This window comes from Nomia melanderi, chromosome 11, assembly GCF_051020985.1.
Source record: "Nomia melanderi isolate GNS246 chromosome 11, iyNomMela1, whole genome shotgun sequence".
NCBI classification, from domain to species: domain Eukaryota; kingdom Metazoa; phylum Arthropoda; class Insecta; order Hymenoptera; family Halictidae; genus Nomia; species Nomia melanderi.
In genome coordinates, this window is record NC_135009.1 from 4,144,647 (window position 1) to 4,165,099 (window position 20,453).

General features: G+C 31.1%; 1 protein-coding gene and 1 long non-coding RNA gene across 7 annotated transcripts in view; one reads left to right on the forward strand and one right to left on the reverse strand.

The window, feature by feature from the left end:
- Positions 1-211: 211 nt before the first annotated feature.
- The window catches only part of LOC116435181 (uncharacterized), a 37,808-nt gene continuing 17,566 nt past the window's right edge, over positions 212-20,453 (forward strand). Inside the window, exon 1 of the long non-coding RNA XR_012999674.1 lies at positions 212-427. This is a non-coding gene — a long non-coding RNA (uncharacterized LOC116435181). The remainder of the gene's footprint in view (positions 428-20,453) is intronic.
- LOC116435180 (cysteine-rich secretory protein 2) overlaps positions 11,920-20,453 on the reverse strand; it is a 218,779-nt gene continuing 210,245 nt past the window's right edge. For 4 of the 6 annotated variants that reach the window (XM_031994486.2, XM_031994485.2, XM_031994489.2 and 1 more), the window contains one exon: positions 11,922-19,544. In XM_031994486.2, the coding sequence (XP_031850346.1) occupies positions 19,289-19,544 (256 nt within the window). In that variant the 3' untranslated portion in view covers positions 11,922-19,288. Of the gene's footprint in view, positions 19,545-20,453 lie in introns of all 6 variants that reach the window. The other 2 variants (XR_004236705.2, XM_076371940.1) reach the window with 2 other exon arrangements.

Consider the following 20,453-nt stretch of genomic DNA (forward strand, 5'->3'; position numbering starts at 1 on the left):
CGTAAGCGAATTGTTACCTGCACTTCGCCACATTTACCACTGATTGCCGGCCATTATCCGACTTCTCCTCTTTTGTTTGCGTAGACGCGACCACGCGCTCCTCCCCTGGACGTAAGTACTTTGTGGGACGGTTTGCATGGAGACAACGTTCAAATCCAGGGGAAATTCTCGGCGACTATTAGCATGCGCGCACGCAATCGCGAACCGAACCGATAAAACGCAAGCAAACACAATCGGGTACATATTGCAGCGCTTTTCAAACGCTTTGCTGGCTGAAAGAAAAGGCCAGCTCGCGCAAATATCGAGTGCAAGCGTGTGGGTGCGCGCTGGCTTACAGAGCTTCCACGTTGCAATATTTTGTACATCGGGAACGACGTTTTTTTCCTTTAATTGCGGAGGTGGTGATGCTTTGCGATTCTACGCCGAGGTGAGATGCTTCATTTTGTTCGAACAGCTATGAGTTTTATCAGGTGTTGAGTATAATTGAGCCGTTTCTTTTTTAATTGATATGAGTCCATTTTTGGAAGCAAATGAGTTAACCCTTTTACTTACGACATCGTGTCAGACTGGTGAAAATTTCAAACCAAATTAGAGGAATCTAAGTGTCATTTACATTTTTTAAATATAAATTAAATATTATTTTTCTGTTATTAATAATTAACCTTTGAAATGAACGCAGATATGGAATGAACATAAAAACTGTATCTTTTGCTAATAAATTATTAACGATAGAGTAGTTGCATAGATCATAGTTAAGAAATAAATGATAGAACAAAGGACTAATGATAGTTTTAGTGAGATATGGATATTCCCTTTTTATATTTACAATCACACAATAAATTAATCGAAAGAAATTTAACTGTAAAACGTTATCTCAAAAATGTTTTCTTTCAAAATTCACATTAACATTCGGCAAATTGATAAGGTTTTTTAAATTTACATTTTATAAAAAAAAACATAGCGTAAATTAGAATAATTCACTGTTTTTTTTAGTAGGTTTATTCGAGGTTTATTCGATAGGTTTATTCGAGGTATATAATACTTTATTATTTGTCCTTTGTATGAGCAAGTAGTTTTGAGAAGAACAAATATTTTATTTTCATTTGTTGTTAATACAATAGAAAAATAGAAAACTCTCACTTAATTACAAACTTCCATTATTCAAAACTTTTCCTATAGTATTATATTGTTTGTCTTCTATTTCGATAAACGATTTTTTGAAAAGAAATTATTTATTTTTATTTGTTATTATCACAATAAAAACAGAAACTCTCGTCGAGTTGCGAAGTATGAAACACTGTGTAAATTCTACTAGCCGTATGCAAATTGTGCCAGTTTTTTCGGTGAAACTTCGCCAGTGTGTTCTATATGTATAAATAAGAAAAAAAGTGTTACATAGCCATAGTAATACAATTATATGTCGTTCGAAATTTTATTAAAAAAGTTATGAGAAAAATGTGGAATATGAAGGGAATGCTAACGAAGTTTATTATAATAAACAACAATAAATCAGATTTATAGGAATTGAACTTAATCATGTAAGTTATTTTTATTATTTGAGATAGTTTAATATATTTAATGCGATCGCTAGACTGTAGATTTTATGTCTTTACAATAGAATCCTTCTGTGAAGATCAGAATGGTGGAAAGGTTAATACAGGGCAATAAGATTTTCATTTTATTTAAACCTTAACACCGTTAAGAGTAGGATCAAATTTTTTTCTAACTCCTGTTAATAAAGTTACAAAAATCAATGTTTCTGTATTGAGTGTAAACATTTAAAAATATATATATATATATCAATTACAATAAATTCACCTCAATTACAACAAATCAGTAACGTTTAATTAACCCCCTGTGGCCGTGAGGCGAATTATGCTCGACAGAACACTTTGACCGTTCTGGCTGTTTAAAATGACAGTAATTGAAGTATAAAATTATAAATTATTAATAAGAAGTAAATAATTAAAATATTTATGATTAAAGTGATTTATATAAACTATATAACTATTACTGTATTGAATTTGTCTAAAATAAAAAATTGTAAAACAAACCATAAACTTCTTTTATATACAAAATTAGTATAGCCATAAAGGGTTAACATGACATACAGTGTACGGCATAATATTGTCGTTCAACGCAATTGGTCTCACAACTCGATAAACTTAGCGAAACATGCGATATCATAACAATTTATAAAAACTTTATAAGATCAGATCATAAAATTGGACAATCTATTAATATTCTAACATAGTAGAACTAAAGTTAAAAAATGTGGCCCCCTAACGCCCTTATCTTCGTCTGAGATGATAAACGTAAGGCATTCTTAACTAGTTCACGTTTCATTTCATATAATATTCTATCGCGTAAGAAGGGGTGATAAGCCGTTACTTTGGGGCACACATGAATGCGCAACTTTATCAATAAATCAGATTTACTGTTACAGAAGGTTCGGTTGGGAATTAATATACGTGAGCTGCTATCTTTGCGACGTGCTTAACGGTTCACTGCTATTTATCCGGTTTAATGAAAGGGAAGGGGGTTGAAAGGGTTAAGCAGAATTTCAGACAATATAAATCGATCGTTCTATGAACAGCATGGGAGAAGATAAATGTCAATTATCCAAATAAGTCAAGATCGTTTATTAATTTCCGTTTATCATTTATAAAATTAAAATTACTGACTTGGATTGCAATTAAACTGCAAATTCTTACGCATTTGCATTGTATTTATCGAACGTGAAATGTAATTGAAATCGATATTAAATAATGTACAATCATAAAAATTATTTTGCATTATGATTTTGTCTTTGTCTGTAATGTAATCGTACAAGTGCAATCAATATTCCGATAGTACGTTGATTAATTTAATTAAATTATCAAATGCAAAAGAAATTTATTTCATGAAACATTATTATGACATAAACTAATAACATTATTTCAGATAAAGTAGATTAAATAAAAACTCAGATAAAAATTTTATTTGAATAACTGTTTGATTCAAACTTCATTTTGATAATAGTAACTTCCAACTTAGACCTATAGCGAAATGTTCTTTCTTACGTTTCTCTGTATAGAATATCTAAGTTACAATTTGATTTTATTATACATTATATATGTATATATTTCTTATATACTTCTTCTTAAATTTAACATTATTATTATTATCATTAATTCATTATTATTAAAACATTCAGGAAAGTAATAACAATATTTATACTGTTTCAAAAAATTTATTTACTAGGTATATTATAGTTCAATGATGATGTGATGTAACATGGAATTCTGAATCTGCATATTAATAGTTCAGAACAATAATGGTCTAATTGCTATTTCTGAGTTCTCGAGAAAAAAAAAACTTCTATGAAATATTCTTGAATTAATTAAACAATAATTTTACACTGTAATCAACAATATTAACTATTATTAACTGTTAATATTAATAATTGCAATCAATTATTTATTAATATTTAATTAATCCGGGAATATTTCTCAAAAGCTTTTAGTTCTTGAAAACTCAGAAATAGTTAGACCACTATTAATCAGAGCCACTCATGTATCCACTGTCCAACGCCGAAAGCAAATCGTCCTAACGTTGACCCAATTATGCACGGATTACAACGTTAATTTCCCGAAATTTCAATTCACCGACGGTCGAATTAAAAGGCCGAGGTAGGGGTGCGCATGATAACCCGTGCAAAGATCACCCAGATACCAGGATGAGAGCCGGAAATCCAGACAATAAATCAGCTGTCCGGCCACTTCACTTTGTTTGAGCGTTTAAAACGTAGTGGAATCTTGTTTGCGAATCAACTGCGAATCCCATTCACTCGGACGAAGATTGACGCCACTTTCGCAACGGACCAATCGATAGTATCGATGCTGCATTCCAGTTAGGGATAAATTCGGTTCAAATGTGGATTGCGTGTCTGTCTTTCGGCGTGCAATGATATTTGTTAATTACTATGTTCATCGATTTTAAGCAGGCTGTTTATTCACGAATACCTAATGATTTAACCTATTCCATGCCACGGACAATTTCGGTTATATCTTGCTTACAAAGTGCACTGATTTTTTAACATTTTGTACTGGTATGTCATGCTGCAGATGACAACACTAATTTATTCTAAAACGTTCGTCACGTTGAAAATTGTTTGAAAAAGTATCACACTTTAAAAGTTTATAAAAATTAAATCTTATGATAATGATAATAAATAAAATAAATATACAACGTTGAATTCTACCGCTGTAAATTACTTTAATTCATTTCCCTAAAAATAAATACAAGTTTACAGGCAATAACATTGAAAATACGTCAAATGTAAAGGGTTAAATGAAATATTGAGTCACATTTAAGTTTTTGGTAACTTTTATATATATGTATTTTGATATTATTTCTTTACGTCTTCGCTGCTTCGCGACGTATACCGCTATTCGTTGCCACAATATATTAGTATCATTGTATCGTTGCAGTCTTCTAATCGGCGATATGAATTATATATATACACGTATTATGAGTTTATGCATTTATATCTTGTTTCTAAGACGCCACAATGGAATAAACTTAACATTGTTCAAAAATATTTTGACATAGTGTTCATTTAATGCAGACGACAACTAGAAAAATAAATTTATAATAAAAGTATGTATAACACTTGATGTTTATTATACATCTGCAAAAGTATGAATTTGAGTGAAAATTCATAAATAGTATTTGCTAATCTAATATTCGGTATAAGAAAATTATGAGAAAGTTTAATGAGATTTTGATGTTATTTAGAAAATAACAAGATTTCTAAAAAAAAATAAAGAATTCTTTATTTATTTTAACTTTCATGAATTGGTCCATTAAAATCTATATGGAGATCCCTAATTTATTCATTTTACAGAGATGTCTCTAATTACTGATATTACTTGAAGGAAATGATATTTTAAGGCATGTTGAAGTCTGTTGAAAATATACAATAGTGTTTCTAGTTATTACTGCTTGTTTATTGATTTGTAATGAATGATGCACTGGCATGCTATACGTAGAATCCACATTTCAGTGATCCTTTGAAATGCCATACATCGTTCTACAGTCACGATGTACGCTCGAATATTCCAATCCAAAGTATACATCATATAGGAGATTCAATACTAAGTGTCATCACTATGGTATGGTTTTATAGGTATACAGCAATGTTGATAGCAAACATTAAGCGTTGCATCGTACCACGTTTGCATCGAGTAATTAAATCGCATGGAGAGATACCGATATATTTTCTGTTAATAGATTATGAATCTTCATGTAAATTCATATTTTACTGATTGCTATTAAAGAATATAATTACGACGGAAAATAATTTTTCGTAACGAAGATTGGAAAAAACAATACAGTTTGGATATTTCATATATTTTCTTCTATCGAATGCATTCCGTTTAATTTTTCAGTTTCAAATTTTTTATAAATGCATAAAAATAAAAATATTATAATTGGGATACCGGTCCTATTTTTCCACAGGGAAAGATTGCTTTCATTAAACGTAATATTTATTAAAATTTGATGTGATTTTTACATATTTAAAGTGAGTAATATTATTATTAAATATAACATTAATCGTGGAAAACCAAGTGCACGAATACTGTATAAAATCAACTTCCTCTTCATTATTCTTGTGAAATATATTTAGTTTGTAGCTACAATTCATCCTATTTATCTCCTTGGAATTTTTGTCTTCGTAACCAATGGTGCATACTTTGAACATAATTTATATCATTATAATCTCTTAACATTAATTTTTTTATTTCGTTTTGTAAGTGTGAAAATATAAAAAAATTCTATTTTGAAGTGGTTAATCATTGTTTTGATTTTTGTAACTTCGCACTCGCTTTCTTGGAAGAAAAACTTATCACGAAATATATCATCTTAAGTAATATACGAGGGGCTCAGTAGAGAAATGCTGCAAGTGCATTTTCCCAAACATGAAATAGTGCAGGAAACGATGTATAAGGTCTATATATATATATATATATATATATATATATATATATATATATATATATATATATATATATATATATACATATAACAGAAGAAGAAATAATGCAGAATTGCAAATTTGTAAATATGTAAATAATGTTTCAATATTCGCGATCGTATAGATTATTTTGTTAATTTCTTATCATAAGATTGTTTCATTAGCTGTACTAATTAAAATCATTTTAACCTTAATAATTTATCAGAAAAAATGTCTATTATGAGTTAATTAATAACAATTAATAATGATTAAGTGTGTGTTAAGAGTATGAAAAATTTGTCTTATGTCTACGTTAATTTTAAAAATTAATAATTGATAATAAAATATATCTTTTAATTTTAATTCAGAAAAATATAATGATATTTATGTTTGCTAACTTACGTTAGTTACTTACTTACGTTCATTAGGTATCTAACACGATGTTATAAGAAAAAGGATTAATATTTTACGCCATAAATTATCTATGGTTAATTCGAATATTGATTTTGTAGAGTTAGGAAACAACGTGACCATACATTCTGTACTTTGTATCAACGTATTTATTTTACATAAGAAACGCAATTTTATAACATCTTTGTATAACGATGACTGAGCCATTGCATGAATAAAACAAAAGTTGTTTCTAATGATGTAGGTATTGATTGAGTTGCTATGTTATTTATATAACATATTAATTTTTAATCACAGCAAACTATACTCACATGTATTTACATTAACATTATTATTCCCGTAAACAATATTTTTAAGAATAGAAAGTAATTCTGCATATAACTCAGCTACCAAACTAAGCATAAACAATTTAAGATACTAATATGTACTATATCGGTACAAGAAGACATTGTTAGCAGATGACCTAATAAGGTACTGAAAAGATCGAAATAAATATTCACACGAGTTCACGAGCTCGTATAAGTGCCTCATTTCGAATGGACAACTGAGTGATAAATTTCAAGAGTACCAGTATAAACCAAACATCAGAAAATTTGTCCGATAAATAACAACAGAGCAAACATTTTTAACTCCTTGCCCTATGATTTTTTCCCAATTACGCTCAACAGAGATATTTTATTGTTCATATTTCATTATAGAAAGAGGAAAACTCTACACTTATTCTATGTCTACGTTTACGTAAAAACATTAAAACTAATAATAGAAGAATAATATTCAATTCGGACTTGAAAAAATTAAGTGATATTTATATTTCTTAAATCCTATTTATAATCACCACGAGTCTGGCACGGTAGTGTAAGGCAGGGGGTTAAGTTCCATGAAATAAGAGGATTAATGTAAGTTATCTCCCAGGAAACTGTTCGTAAAATCAAGAATATTTCCACGAATCATTCAATACCAAAATTCAATTATTTGTGATATTGATTTATTGATGACATCAATTTACTCACGTAAAAGAAGCTGCGGTACGTTATAATTAGCAGACTCTTGTTATAGAGAAACTATACAAAATAATACTGAAAGCAACGAATAAATAGATTGAGATAATTACCACACGATATCATGACAAACTCGTGATAAGGGTTTCAAATGAAAATTAACAAAAACAAATGTCACTCAATTCTTCTTGAATTCAAATTACCAGTTAACTAGGTGTATACACTCAATGATTGTACACGTCATTTTGAAACACAAAATTATACTACAAAACTACTTCAAGAATGAATTATTAGTTTTTCTAGTAAACAAGCCAGATAACAAATGAGTGTATTTTTCACACAAATAGCACATTCTCCATCAGAATTTTCGTACATGTGCAAAAATTAATCCACATTGCATTCAAGAAAGTAACATGCAATACGATGCGTTCACGCGCAATACGCAATGACGTCGTCTCCGATCATTCTAATTTATTATTTAGTACACGAAATAATATAACGTTGCACATTGTTAGATTCGTCTCGAAACCCTATTAAAAACTATTACATTATAGAAAAAAGGACATACGATTTTACTTAAAAAAATTAACTTGCCCTTGATATCTCCTCCAGCTATCTAGCTATGAAAATAATATTAATACTGCATAATGTGTCCCTTCATATCAAACAACTCTTATCAGAACATTTATTTTTTAACTTCAATACGTTACGAGATATTCCACTGTACACACTCAAACGACACACCCTGTATATATAAACGTATGAAAAATAAATGGCACGAACTTCTAGGACGACGTAATAGTCATATGTAATAATACACAAAACGCTGTGGCAGTGAATGTGTTCAGGGACAAAAAGCATAATCGTTTTGAAGGTTATTCCGTTCGACAGGAAATTACAAGCACGCCGAATTTTCAGTTTCAATCGAGCGCGTTACCATTGTCGCTGAAGGTATATACACGAACTCGATCGTTCGGACTGTGACTTTAGATCTCAAAGGATTCGATGTGTGGCGCAACTTCACCTTTCCCGTCGTCTTTGCGAGTTCGTTTTCTTTGACGTTGAAAGAGGCTCTCCACGACCCCGTTCTCTTTGCAGACGTGCGTTCTTCCTCTTGAAGTATAGCACGCTTGTGGTAAGAAAATTCACTTCTTGTTATTGTTGTTTTCAACAAGACAGAAGGCCATAGAAGTCTTCTGGAATGAGCTGCGGTTACATGTCTCCATAGCTTTTATCTTCGTGGTATACTTTAAAGTTATTCGAATCAACAAGATGAATGCTATTTTAGGTATACGATTATTAACGTTGATAACTTCGTTTGCGTGATTAAATATAATTTAAATATAAATAAATATTGCAATAATAATAATAGCATAAAGATAGTTTAAATATAGATAAATATAATAATAATATATAGGTATAATTTAACTGTTAATGAATACGATAATAGCAATATTAATATGTAAGTAATAATAATAATATACATATATTATAATTTAAATATAATTGAAATAAATATCAAAGAATATGTCAAACAGGTAATTTTAACGTATTTACTCGGTACAAGTGACGCGAAAAAAGAAACTCGTGATATTAAAAGTTTCAGAAATAAAAATTATTTACGTATTCAGTGGCTGCGATAACAATTGACACTATAAAATTTTAACTTATTGTACCTGCTAAAACGTGTAAAACAATAAAAACTGAACAATTTTACTTTAGTTTTACGAAAAATCTTTCAGTGTTTATGGTTCTATAACTTCAATTTATAACCATGTAATGTGTACACGAATTCCAAGTTTTCATTAATTTCACATAATAAATTTAATAATATTCATACGATATTAAAAACTAATATTAAGAAAACTGTAATACCGTAATAAATAAAATTTGCATAATTACAGTATAGTGTTAAAAACATGTCATCACTGTAATAGATAAAATTAGCATACGCTTAATAATCCTAATATAATGTATGCTAAAAAAGGAACCATTGAAAGGTCCCTCAAAAAATTACCTGCCACCATTTTCAAAGGTGTAACGTATTCATTGTGGAATGATCCATTGATGATTTTACCCTTCACCTATTCAATGATCGACACGTTTACGTCGAGTTCAATTGCCAATGGCAGGCCTTTCAAGCGGATTCAAAGAACAGTCGCTACGTAGTATCAGCGCGCTAAACGTGAACAAATTTATCAGCTTTCAGCGCGGGGATCGTTCTGCCATGGACAAACATTATTCCGCTTGGTCAAAGTTGTATCGCGCTCGTGGAATTGAATTTCGGTCTGGTTACCCTCTCGCCGAAGAAGCGTATTAATGGAGAAGAAAGCCGGCGTTCGCTCGTTCTACGTGTAATTACAACCAACGTCCGTCTAACTAGATATTATCAATTACAGTTGCTTTCCATTTTGTCCCCTCTAATTTTCGTGCAGTTTGTTAGATCGTTTGCGAAACGTTGTTCTCGACGTGAAAGAGGTAAGCGGACGCGCCTCTATTTCAGAATAGGTAGTGCTCTCCTTTGAAAATCACGTTCACTTCAGTAGACCGTGTTCTGTTTCGATAATCACATCTATTTCGCTATGTTCTTCTCTTCTCTTCTTAATAGATTGGTGAAAATGACCTGAGTTTCGTGTAACTACACAGTCCATATGGTTAGTTGATAACGTTCATCTTGTAGATGGTGGTAGAGGAAAAAATGAAAGAGGTTTGCAGTGTTTTCGGAGGAATTACGATGAAACTTAATTTTTTATGTAGAATAGTAAATAATTATTTGCAATGTACGAAAATTGGTACAGAAGTTAATTTAATTATGTAAATTGAATTGATTAAATGTACTTTTAACGAGGAGCAGTTGGAAGCTGTATGAAATACAAATAATTACAATGTCTATAGAACACAAGAATGTATAGAATATAAACGAAGTTATTTAACAGTTATGAAATACGATTTTATGTGTATGATTTGTTGAAGATCTACTAAAAAAGCGTATTTGTAAACGTAATCACTAATCAGACACTTGAAAATTAATTTAAAAAATTGAGACATAAAAGTTTAAAGTCCTATAAAATATTAGATAACTACAAAAGTCAAAAGGAAATACTTTTTCACGTTATTGTTATTATATTTTGCAATATCATCATTATAATTCGCTTTCAATACTGTAGCCATTTTGTGAAAGGTGAAAAAGGGTAATAGAGGAGTACAACCTTTGCCCGACTACCTACATTAGTCATAAACTAGGGTCTGCGTAGAGAGTGAAACCGTTGCAGTTTTAACGGAAAATGTAGAGGAGAAGACCTGCTGTTTTAACGCGAGACCCAAGGCGTTTTCCTCGACTCGAGGAGTCGACGAGCGAACGCCTAAAACAGCGTTCCCGAGTCTCAATAAATTGCATATATAGCATAACGTTTTAATAATCTCTGAGTTTAGCGCCATGCTCGCCATTCCTTGTGCTCCATCCTACAATACAAAGATTTGTTAGATAATTCTTTCTGCAATCTATAATACATTCTCCAGGCTCCTTAGGTCCTTCATCATTTGATCACTACTTATTTCTTCAAATATGAAATCATTTATGCAACAAGGTAACATTTATGTTAATATAACAACTTAAAAAAAAACAGTATTAAACTAAATGTTTGCAAAAATGAAATGCGAAAGTAACGCGCGACATTAAGAAATTGATTAAAATGATAACAAAACGAAATGGAAGCGATTCAAACTTATTTGATCACCTATTATTTATGTTCAATCAAAATGTTTACCATTGAGGTAATACTTATTGTTCATGTTTCCAACGGGTCAGTATATTTTTAACGTTGACAGAGTATCCAGAAATTTTCGATCGATGGTTACACAGCTGTGCACGAACACGGGGCAGGGAGGCAGAGGGACAAAGCTGACGCAGGTCCCCCGATTCGACAAGCTTTGGCCATCCTGCGGAATTTCGGTCATCTTAGAGGCGCCGACGTAACGTAAGTTTTCTCTCATGCAGGTCTGCAACATCAGCAAGATTCCGGACGACGACGGTTCCGTGGTTGTAAATCAATGTACACCCGTTTGCATAAATGCTGCCTGGGCTACTTCATTTTTAGAGACCACCCCTACTATCTTGATCTTGATAGCGCTACGAGATTGCTTGGGCGATAAAAATAAAAACGATTGAAACATAAAACCACGTCCACAATCTTGTTCGGGATAAATGAACTTTAGACTTTATTCGGTGAAAATAAAAGTTTATTTTGTAATACTATCTTTATATGTAGTAAATATATATAATACGTTATGTATATAGATATATAGAGATATTGATATATAGAGATATAGTGATATAGTGATATAGTGATATAGTGATATAGTGATATAGTGATATAGTGATATAGTGATGCAGTGATATAGTGATATAGTGATATAGTGATGCAGTGATATAGTGATATAGTGATATAGTAATATAAAAATATAGAAACATAGAGACATAGAGATACATTGACATATCGATGTATTGTATATTTGATATATAGTAAAAACAGCAATATAGTACTTAGCGATAGATATAGAAATGTAGCATAGATAAATGGTGAAATATTATTAAGAAAAAGTGTCTGTTCATAACATTATAAAACAAGAATTACATATAAAAAATTAATTATTTTTTTTATTAAATTTAAAGATATTAAAGTATTTTTTTCTTGAACGTTCGTTCCTGAAAAAATAAAACTTGAAAATTCATGTAAAACGTGTGCACTAATATTTACTAGTATTAGAAACGGAAAGTTATGAATAGACATTTTACCCAATTTATATTCAGCGACACGCGTACTCGGCCAACTTTCGAGCTCGATTTTTCAAATTCTGTTTTAAAGGAAAAAATTTTATTACGCATATTTTATTCCTCTTTGCATGTAGAATAACCGTTGAACCGGTTATATCGTTGTAATATACTATGTGTAATTAAATTTCAGATTTTCTGTATTTATTATATTCTAGTTAATTTGAAACGAATTGTATTAAAAAAATAAATAAAATACAATGAAGTTTTTGTTTTATTTTAGCACTTGTAAAAGATGAAATGGAAAACCTGAATTCTTATTGGCTTTAAATGTCTGAAAACGTATTAACTGTTTAAATGTTAACTATTTTCTCAAAATTAATAAAAAAATTTTAACTTAACCTCTTGTCCTATGATCTATTTCTTAATTACAATCGACATAACGACCTTATCGTTAATAATTTATTAGTGACAGCAAAAATTTGGTGCTTATTCTATGTCTACGTTTACTCCAAAAGTTGAGGATTGATACTAGAAAAGTAAAATTTAAATTATATTAAAAAATATAAATAACACTCAGATTTTTCAAATTCGGTTAATAATTCTCGTCACGACGTCTAACATGATATTGCAGATTAAGTGGTTGAAATTCTAAAAGTTAATTGTCAACCGTGTTATTTTTTGAGAGAAAAAGGTAATATTGTAAAATAACATCACAACATTGATCACAGAAAAATTACGGTGTACGCATTGAAAACAACAATCAATATTTACAGGATCTTTATTTTTGTAAGTGAACAAAGTACGACAGCTTACAACGCTTCACTTGAAATTGTGTAACTCCGCATTACATGGTTACGTATAACATTAACCTCTTAACTAGTACTTAACACGATTAAGTGTGTTCTATTATCCACAGCTTTACGTTTCATCTTGCATATATTGTTCTTATTTAACAGCATTCGTTATATGTATACCTTACCAGCTACTCTACACAATATACACGGTGAATCGTGCCCCGTGAAACAAGCTTTATTATTTTCGTTCTCTGCGAACCAATTAAAATTTCGTTTCGAATAAATATTTCATTTCCAGCAATATTTCAAACATAAAACATAATTTTTTAATATGCAACTTTTTAAAAAATCATAAATATTCTAGTTTATTTTCAAATTTTTTCATGTGCAAGCCTGTAGGCGTTTTTATTTATGTACTGACAAATGATGAGGGACACGAAGCGAGATTAATAGAAAATTTTTCGTTATTTAATTAATCATAGCAGTAAACAATGAAGAACATTTTATTTTCAAGTCAACGGCATTATCAATCGTTCAAATTTGTTTATAATAATTCAGTATTTCATTCTTAAGGTTCAGGACTGTAAGAAAATGCAGAAGAAAAAATTGGATTTTTAAAGCCGCCAAGACAACGTGAATTTGTAAATTTACAATTAGTAATTATCCAATTCATCGGGTGCATTTAGAATATGAATTTCTATGGGCTTGTATAAACAAAGAAAAAATGGATAAATAGACTTATCAATTACACAATTACCCCATTAAACACTAAATGCACGTAATTTTTGCATAAAATCATTTGTAGTTTAAGATTTACATCGTTGAATCATTTTAATAAATAAAACAGTACTTTTAATTGTTCTCTCTAAATTTGTTCTTAATTTCTATTTATTAATAGATACTATACAATTGTATATAAATAAAACTTTTGAGTATGAAAACTTTTTTAAAAAAGTCACAGAAAAATGGAACAATGTTAGCATTTTGAGAAATTTCGATCGATTCGTTAAGATACAAAAAAACAACGAGACACGTTATGCGGTCCACCCTGTATATTATTCACACCCTGTTCTCGCAGATGATTCGGTACCATTTTTATCCCTTCATTCCTATAATATGACTCTTAAAAGCCGAATACTACTTGTTACTCCATTCACACTTTACACTGGTCTCTGATGTCTGGCTCGCAGCACGCGCACACAAATTACAAGTACGAATCAAAACACCGTAAAATGCGATGAAAAATATTACCTCTGGAACGCGCTGAATAGTAAATAAATCCTACGAGGATACAGAATACATTTCCGGGACTTTCGATGATATATTAATTATGACCTCACACTAGACGATATTACAAACAATGTTTCATTCGGTAATCTTCTGCTTATGCTCGATCTTGTCGAACACTTACGAATGCACTGAGATTTTAGAGTATTATTGTATTCGTCGGCATTCCTTTTTTACACAGGAGTGTTCATATTCGTCCACACTCGGAACTGTTGACAATCGTTGATATAAATTAGAAATTAACAGTGAAAAAGTCTTTGAAAGAAGTAATTCTGAAATATGTTCATCAATATTTAAAATAAAATTTATAAAATTCAATTCAGTTAAAATGGATGTAAATCTTAGTAATTTTTATAAATATGGAATTTTATGAAACAGTGACGTAAGAAAATTAAAATCTGAAATTACATACAATTAGACAAAATTGGTAAGAGAGAAATGAAAGGGTTTTACTTATCGATAAATATAATTAATTAAGATTCCCATATGAATAAAAAAAGAAGGTGATATACTTTAAATATGGTACCTGTTTCGTTATAGCATTACCATTTAGAGATATTTTTACACATATTAAATATAATCTTTGAAAATTGAAGTTTGCGCAACAAAAACTGGAGGAACTGAATTCTTTATATGTATCGATTCATTCTAAAAACATGTTAATAAAGACTGTAAGACACATTTATTTCTAATTATCAAATAAATACTGATAGTGCCATGGGAATATATTAAATATCGTTTTATCATTTTAGTATAACTATATATGCTATACAAATATAGTCAACCATTTACATTTATCAGTAGAAGTGGCTGCGAATTCACTTAAAATGTAGAATACAATAATGAAGTGAACAATAAAAAGTGTGTAGTTTACTATCATGTTGTTAATGCTAAAATTTATATTTGTCGGTAATTCTCTTTCTCGATATGTAGCAATTTATTAATATATTTAAATTTTGTATTCGCTTAGAGTATCTTAAATATTCTTTTGCCATAAAAAAGGAATTGCTTCCTGTGTTTGTATTCGATCGATATGCATTCGTAACTGCTCAAACAATTTCAGGTGACATCACGAGTTCAGCAACGTGATTGTTGTGCATACATTAACTATCGTAAAACTTACATCACTAAACACGTTTTAGATAGAGCATCCTCTTACGTTTATACATTTTAGTCCCAGGTTTAGGCAACACACGATACCGCCAATAAAATCTGGATCACCTATGTGTTAAATAAAAAATTATTCTTTTCTTTTCAAAATTCGAAATCAGCATGTACGTTTATATTTTTGTCGTGGAAACTCAATTTTATCTTATTTAATTGCGATTTCGAACAATTAATGTATTTACAAGGGATTATTTCGATCTTCTTGGATTGTTAATAATACAAAGTAACGTTATGCTTCTGTCATGAAGCATTTTTAAGAAAAAATGTTCTTCTGCTGCAGATACATTAAATATAGAATGAAATATTTTTGAAATAAAATGTTGCAAATGCTTTTGAAAAAAATGAAACGTTGCTCATTTTACAGAACGCAATGTCTAACAAATAAAATATTTTCTTTTAATACTATGAAGTCTAAATTAGAATATCTAATCTTCTATGATCTCTACAAACAAATTAAAAGATTAGTCTTTAAAAATTCATAGACTATAATAGATACGAGGGTTAGCTGAAACATAATGAACTATTCGTTTTTTAAAATAAATACAACTATTGAAATGCGACAATAAGAAATGAAAATACGATTCATTACACTCTCGTAATTAGAAATATTAAAAAATAAATAATTATTTGCTAGTAAGAGAGTTATTTATTAACTGTGAACGCAGAATTGAATATAAAAATGAACGTTTCGGACGATTTTCAAACCCTCTTTGCCAAGAAATATTTCTTAAAAAAAAGTTTGTCCCATACGCCCTTCTTCTAGACATCTATTCATTTATTTTTTTACATAATTATCGTTACATTTAATACATTTTTGCCAACGTGAGATAAATTTCTTCAATTCGCGAACTAAACATTCTCGAGGTTTACTTCCGATAGTGGAAATTACTACTGTCTTGAATTCATTGTCCGATTTGAAATAAATACCATTTTTACAATTAGCCTAATTTTAGGTTACAATTTTTATAAGGATTGCATGTCAAGTACATTAAATGTTCGGTATTTCCAGCATTAATATTTTACGTTAGGTTTTCGAACATTTATTGTATTTTATTTTATCGGGCCCAGATAAATTTATGTTCATTCATTTAAATCTTGGAAATTAAGGATAGAAAAATATATGATTAGGATACATACTCATGCAACTGCATCAGTCAAAATAGACGTAACCATTTAGCAAATAATGTTTACAAAATTTAATATACGTTAAATTTACGCGTCTCGTGAACCTAGGGTTAACCTTGTAAAAGTATCTCATTCCTACTGCATTCATGTCGAACCTTGATCTAAATAATGCTGTTCATGACTATATCAAGTAAATTTATCAAGATTCAGCATGTTTATAGAGGATGGTTGTAGTTACAAACTGAATCCTCGCATAAACCCGCATCGTATTTTGTTTTCAAGGTATAGACGAAAGTTCATTAATTTTCAGCTGATCCCAATACATGGATTACTGAATTTATTTCGAAGAAGCTAGATCTTGCTCAACCCCTTACCCTATGATTTCTTTCACAACTATACTTAGTAAAGCTACTTTACCGTTAATAATTAATTATAAGATCGTCAAACGCAGTTAACTGGTTAAAATCGGTTATTTGACCAGTCACAATACGTTTAATGTTACCTCATCTTCAAGAGAAGTAACATTTAAATTTGTCAAATTCACTTCAAAATTTTCACCACGAATCTAACACGATATCATAGTACAAGAGGTTAAGATTTGTTAAAAATCAAACATTTAATACAAAATATTGCACTTCTTTAGATCACTTCTACATTTATTGCCCAATTTTCAATTTCGTTTCCAAAGGCAGAGTTTCAAATGATTCATCTAACGTGAAACAGGCTAGACAAGCGAGGTAGAAATAATTCAATCGGTATCTGTACAATTTCACCGCAGGTTAAGAGTGACCCGGTCACCGAGCAATTCAAAGGTTAATCATCTTTATTGACGGTTCGTGGGCGTCCAGAATGAAACGGCGATGAATACAGCACCGAGAAACACTCCGTCTACATACCCATCTCTTACTTATATGTATGTACACACTGCATGCACATTTACATAGACACCCTTATCGTTTACAAATATCAAAAGGATTCGCCCGAGGCTTCGTTTCATTCACCGCCTTCCTTCGAGCCGTTCACCAGCCCAGGTTCGCTTTCAGGCAACCGCGGGCTTTTTTTTCACCACCGAAAAACAGAGGTTGAAAGGCGAACCACGAGGACGCTCGCGAAAAAATAGAATCAATTTCCGGGGCGACGTTGTTGAAAACAACCATTGAGCAAAGGGAAATCATCTTCCAGCCACTCGGCCGACCACGAGAGCCACTGTTCAAGTTCACGATACGTTATTGTTCGGTTGAAAACATATTATTCTACGAAATACATAATTGTACTATGACTATTTATCAAATGATCAGTTTCTTTCCACGAGCGTTCAAACGAAATTATACGGTTCGATTATCTGCATTCACAAAAATCGTTATATAATCGTTGAAAACTTGTGACATGTGGAACTATACGAAATGTACGAATAAAAGAAATACATATCGTTGATAATGTTAACTCATTCTTGTGTCACGTGTAATTTAAGGAATCAATTAATTTCCGGTTTGGTCGAAATATGAGCTTCGAATGTATGAATATTAATAACCTACGAATTATATTTAACCCTTTCATTACCAAGGTTTCATGAACAAGATATTTCGGTTCTACGATGTCGAAGAAATGATGTTATGGACGAGATATCTCGTGTATCTTTATTATTCATATGAAGTGTTTTATTTTAAAATTTAACACAAGTAACCGATTTTTAAGATATGTCATCGTTGGTGGGAGAAGGAATTTTTATTTTTACACAATTAGAGTCTGGTGGATGACAAGAACTATAAATACTACAGGAGAATCGCAAAATATTTCCACTGAGTCAAATAGCTCGCCAATCAACAATACGTGTATCTTAGAGCACCAATATCATTCGAGTATTGCAAGAGGGATAATTGTAATTGATGTAAAAGATCTAATATACAAAAATACAATACAGAGAAAAATCTTATTCAACAATAGAATAAATAGATTGCGAAAGCAATGGCCAATGAAAAAAAACCAGATATTTTTGTAAAAACTGTTCTGTCGAATTATACATTTCACTATGCTTTTAAGCATTCCATATAAAATAAACTATAAAAACCCTAATTGTGTAAAGTACAGAGTATTTTATATTTATCATCTTTAAGCACCTTTCACCAACGATGACATGTCTTAAAAATCGATTACTTATATCAAATTTTCAAATAAAACACTTCATATCAATAATAAAGATACACGAGATGTCTCGTCTATCGTTTCTTCGACACCATGGAACCGAGATACCTCGTCCATTGTAACAAAAGGGTTAATAATACCTTCTTCATGAAACCGAATAAAATAAATTACACCAACAAAAGTAACTGAAAAGCTGCGATTTCCTAACAAATAAATTCGATAACCATATAAACTGTCGCAATAAATTCAATGCAAGTAAGGCCGTCGTAGATAATAAATCCATCTCTAATCCAGACAAACGGTACAAGGAAGCTACGTCAGCGAAGAGATCATCAATAACAGTGTTCACCGAAAAAGAAATTTCCCTTTGTTCACCAATGGATCTAGAAAACGCGAGCTATGATAGGATAACGATCGGCGAGAAGCCCAGAAGTTCTCGACACCGCGTGTACTGTGGTGTAGCCTTTTTAAAAAGCATTTCGTACCTTCTAGGCTCGCTGATGGTCGGCCACGTGGTAGCCGCGGATCCCACGTAGTTGCTGATAGGTCAACGAAGAAACGTCGGTACTGTCTACAGACCGTTGGTCGTTCACTACCCGTGATGGTAGTAGATCTTGTCCTTGCAGTTGCAGGTGGCGCCGCAGAACTTCCGTCGTTCCCGACCTTCTTTCGTGTTCGTATCACAGACCCAGGAACGAAATGTCCTGACCAGTTCGGCGCAGTTCGACCATAGATCGTTGTAGTAGCAGGCGTTCGTGCAGAGCTTGTTGCGCGAGCAATGGTCCTTGCACATGCTGCACGGCTTCCCGGCCACGTACGGGTGACCCAAGCGATCCATATAATTGCCGCTGCAAAAATTCGTTAATGATTAAAACTTTTCCTTCCCTTCCTCTCATTTCTTTTTATAGTTATATAGGTACTCTTTTTGCTCTTCCATTTACTCTTTGCCTCACGGTTTCTTTTATTTCGTTCAATGTTTTTTTTTACGTACTATTTCATATTCTTGTTTTCCTTTATTTTTTATTTTATTACTTTTGTTAACACTAAAACTACCGAGGAATCGGAGTGATTTATTTCCAGTTTCTTTTATCAGAATTAGAGCAACGCGTTTGTTGAGATTCGGAGGGTTTCCTAGGCTTGTATCTGTGCACACGGATTTAATTGAAAATCTTTGGTCAACGAGTTTTCATCATTCATATACTTGCAAAATAAAAATTCTAAGGTGGGTCAATTTGATCTGTCCGGCAGTTTTAGTGTTAAGCTTGTTATGTAAATACTTAACACTTTCAGTATTAGTGTAGTTATATTTTGTAGGCGTGGTAGTTATGCTGAAATTATTTTTTTGAGTTTAACATTAAAACTACGGAATAGTTAAATAGACTTTTTGAAATGCCTCTATAGAAACTTCAAGAGTACATATATTGAGACTTCAATTGATTTACAATTCAGTTTTCGTATTTCTAAATTAGTTTTTTTAATAATTCTTAGGAGAAACGCCTGTTACCTTTTTAGTAATTGCAAAAAGAACACATCAGGAATAGATCATTTAGACTCGTCTGGTAACTTTAGTGTTAATAAACTTACACAAAATATTAATTCTAACAGCCGCCATTACGTCACTTTTAAACGCGCGCTAGTTACACAAAATTAACCGAAATCCCAGAAGCTAAAGGAACTTCGTTCGAACTTATACAGAATCTCCTAATTAACTTTATGCTTGGCAATCAGGGCGAGGCTCTCGTCGTTAGAAGAGTAAC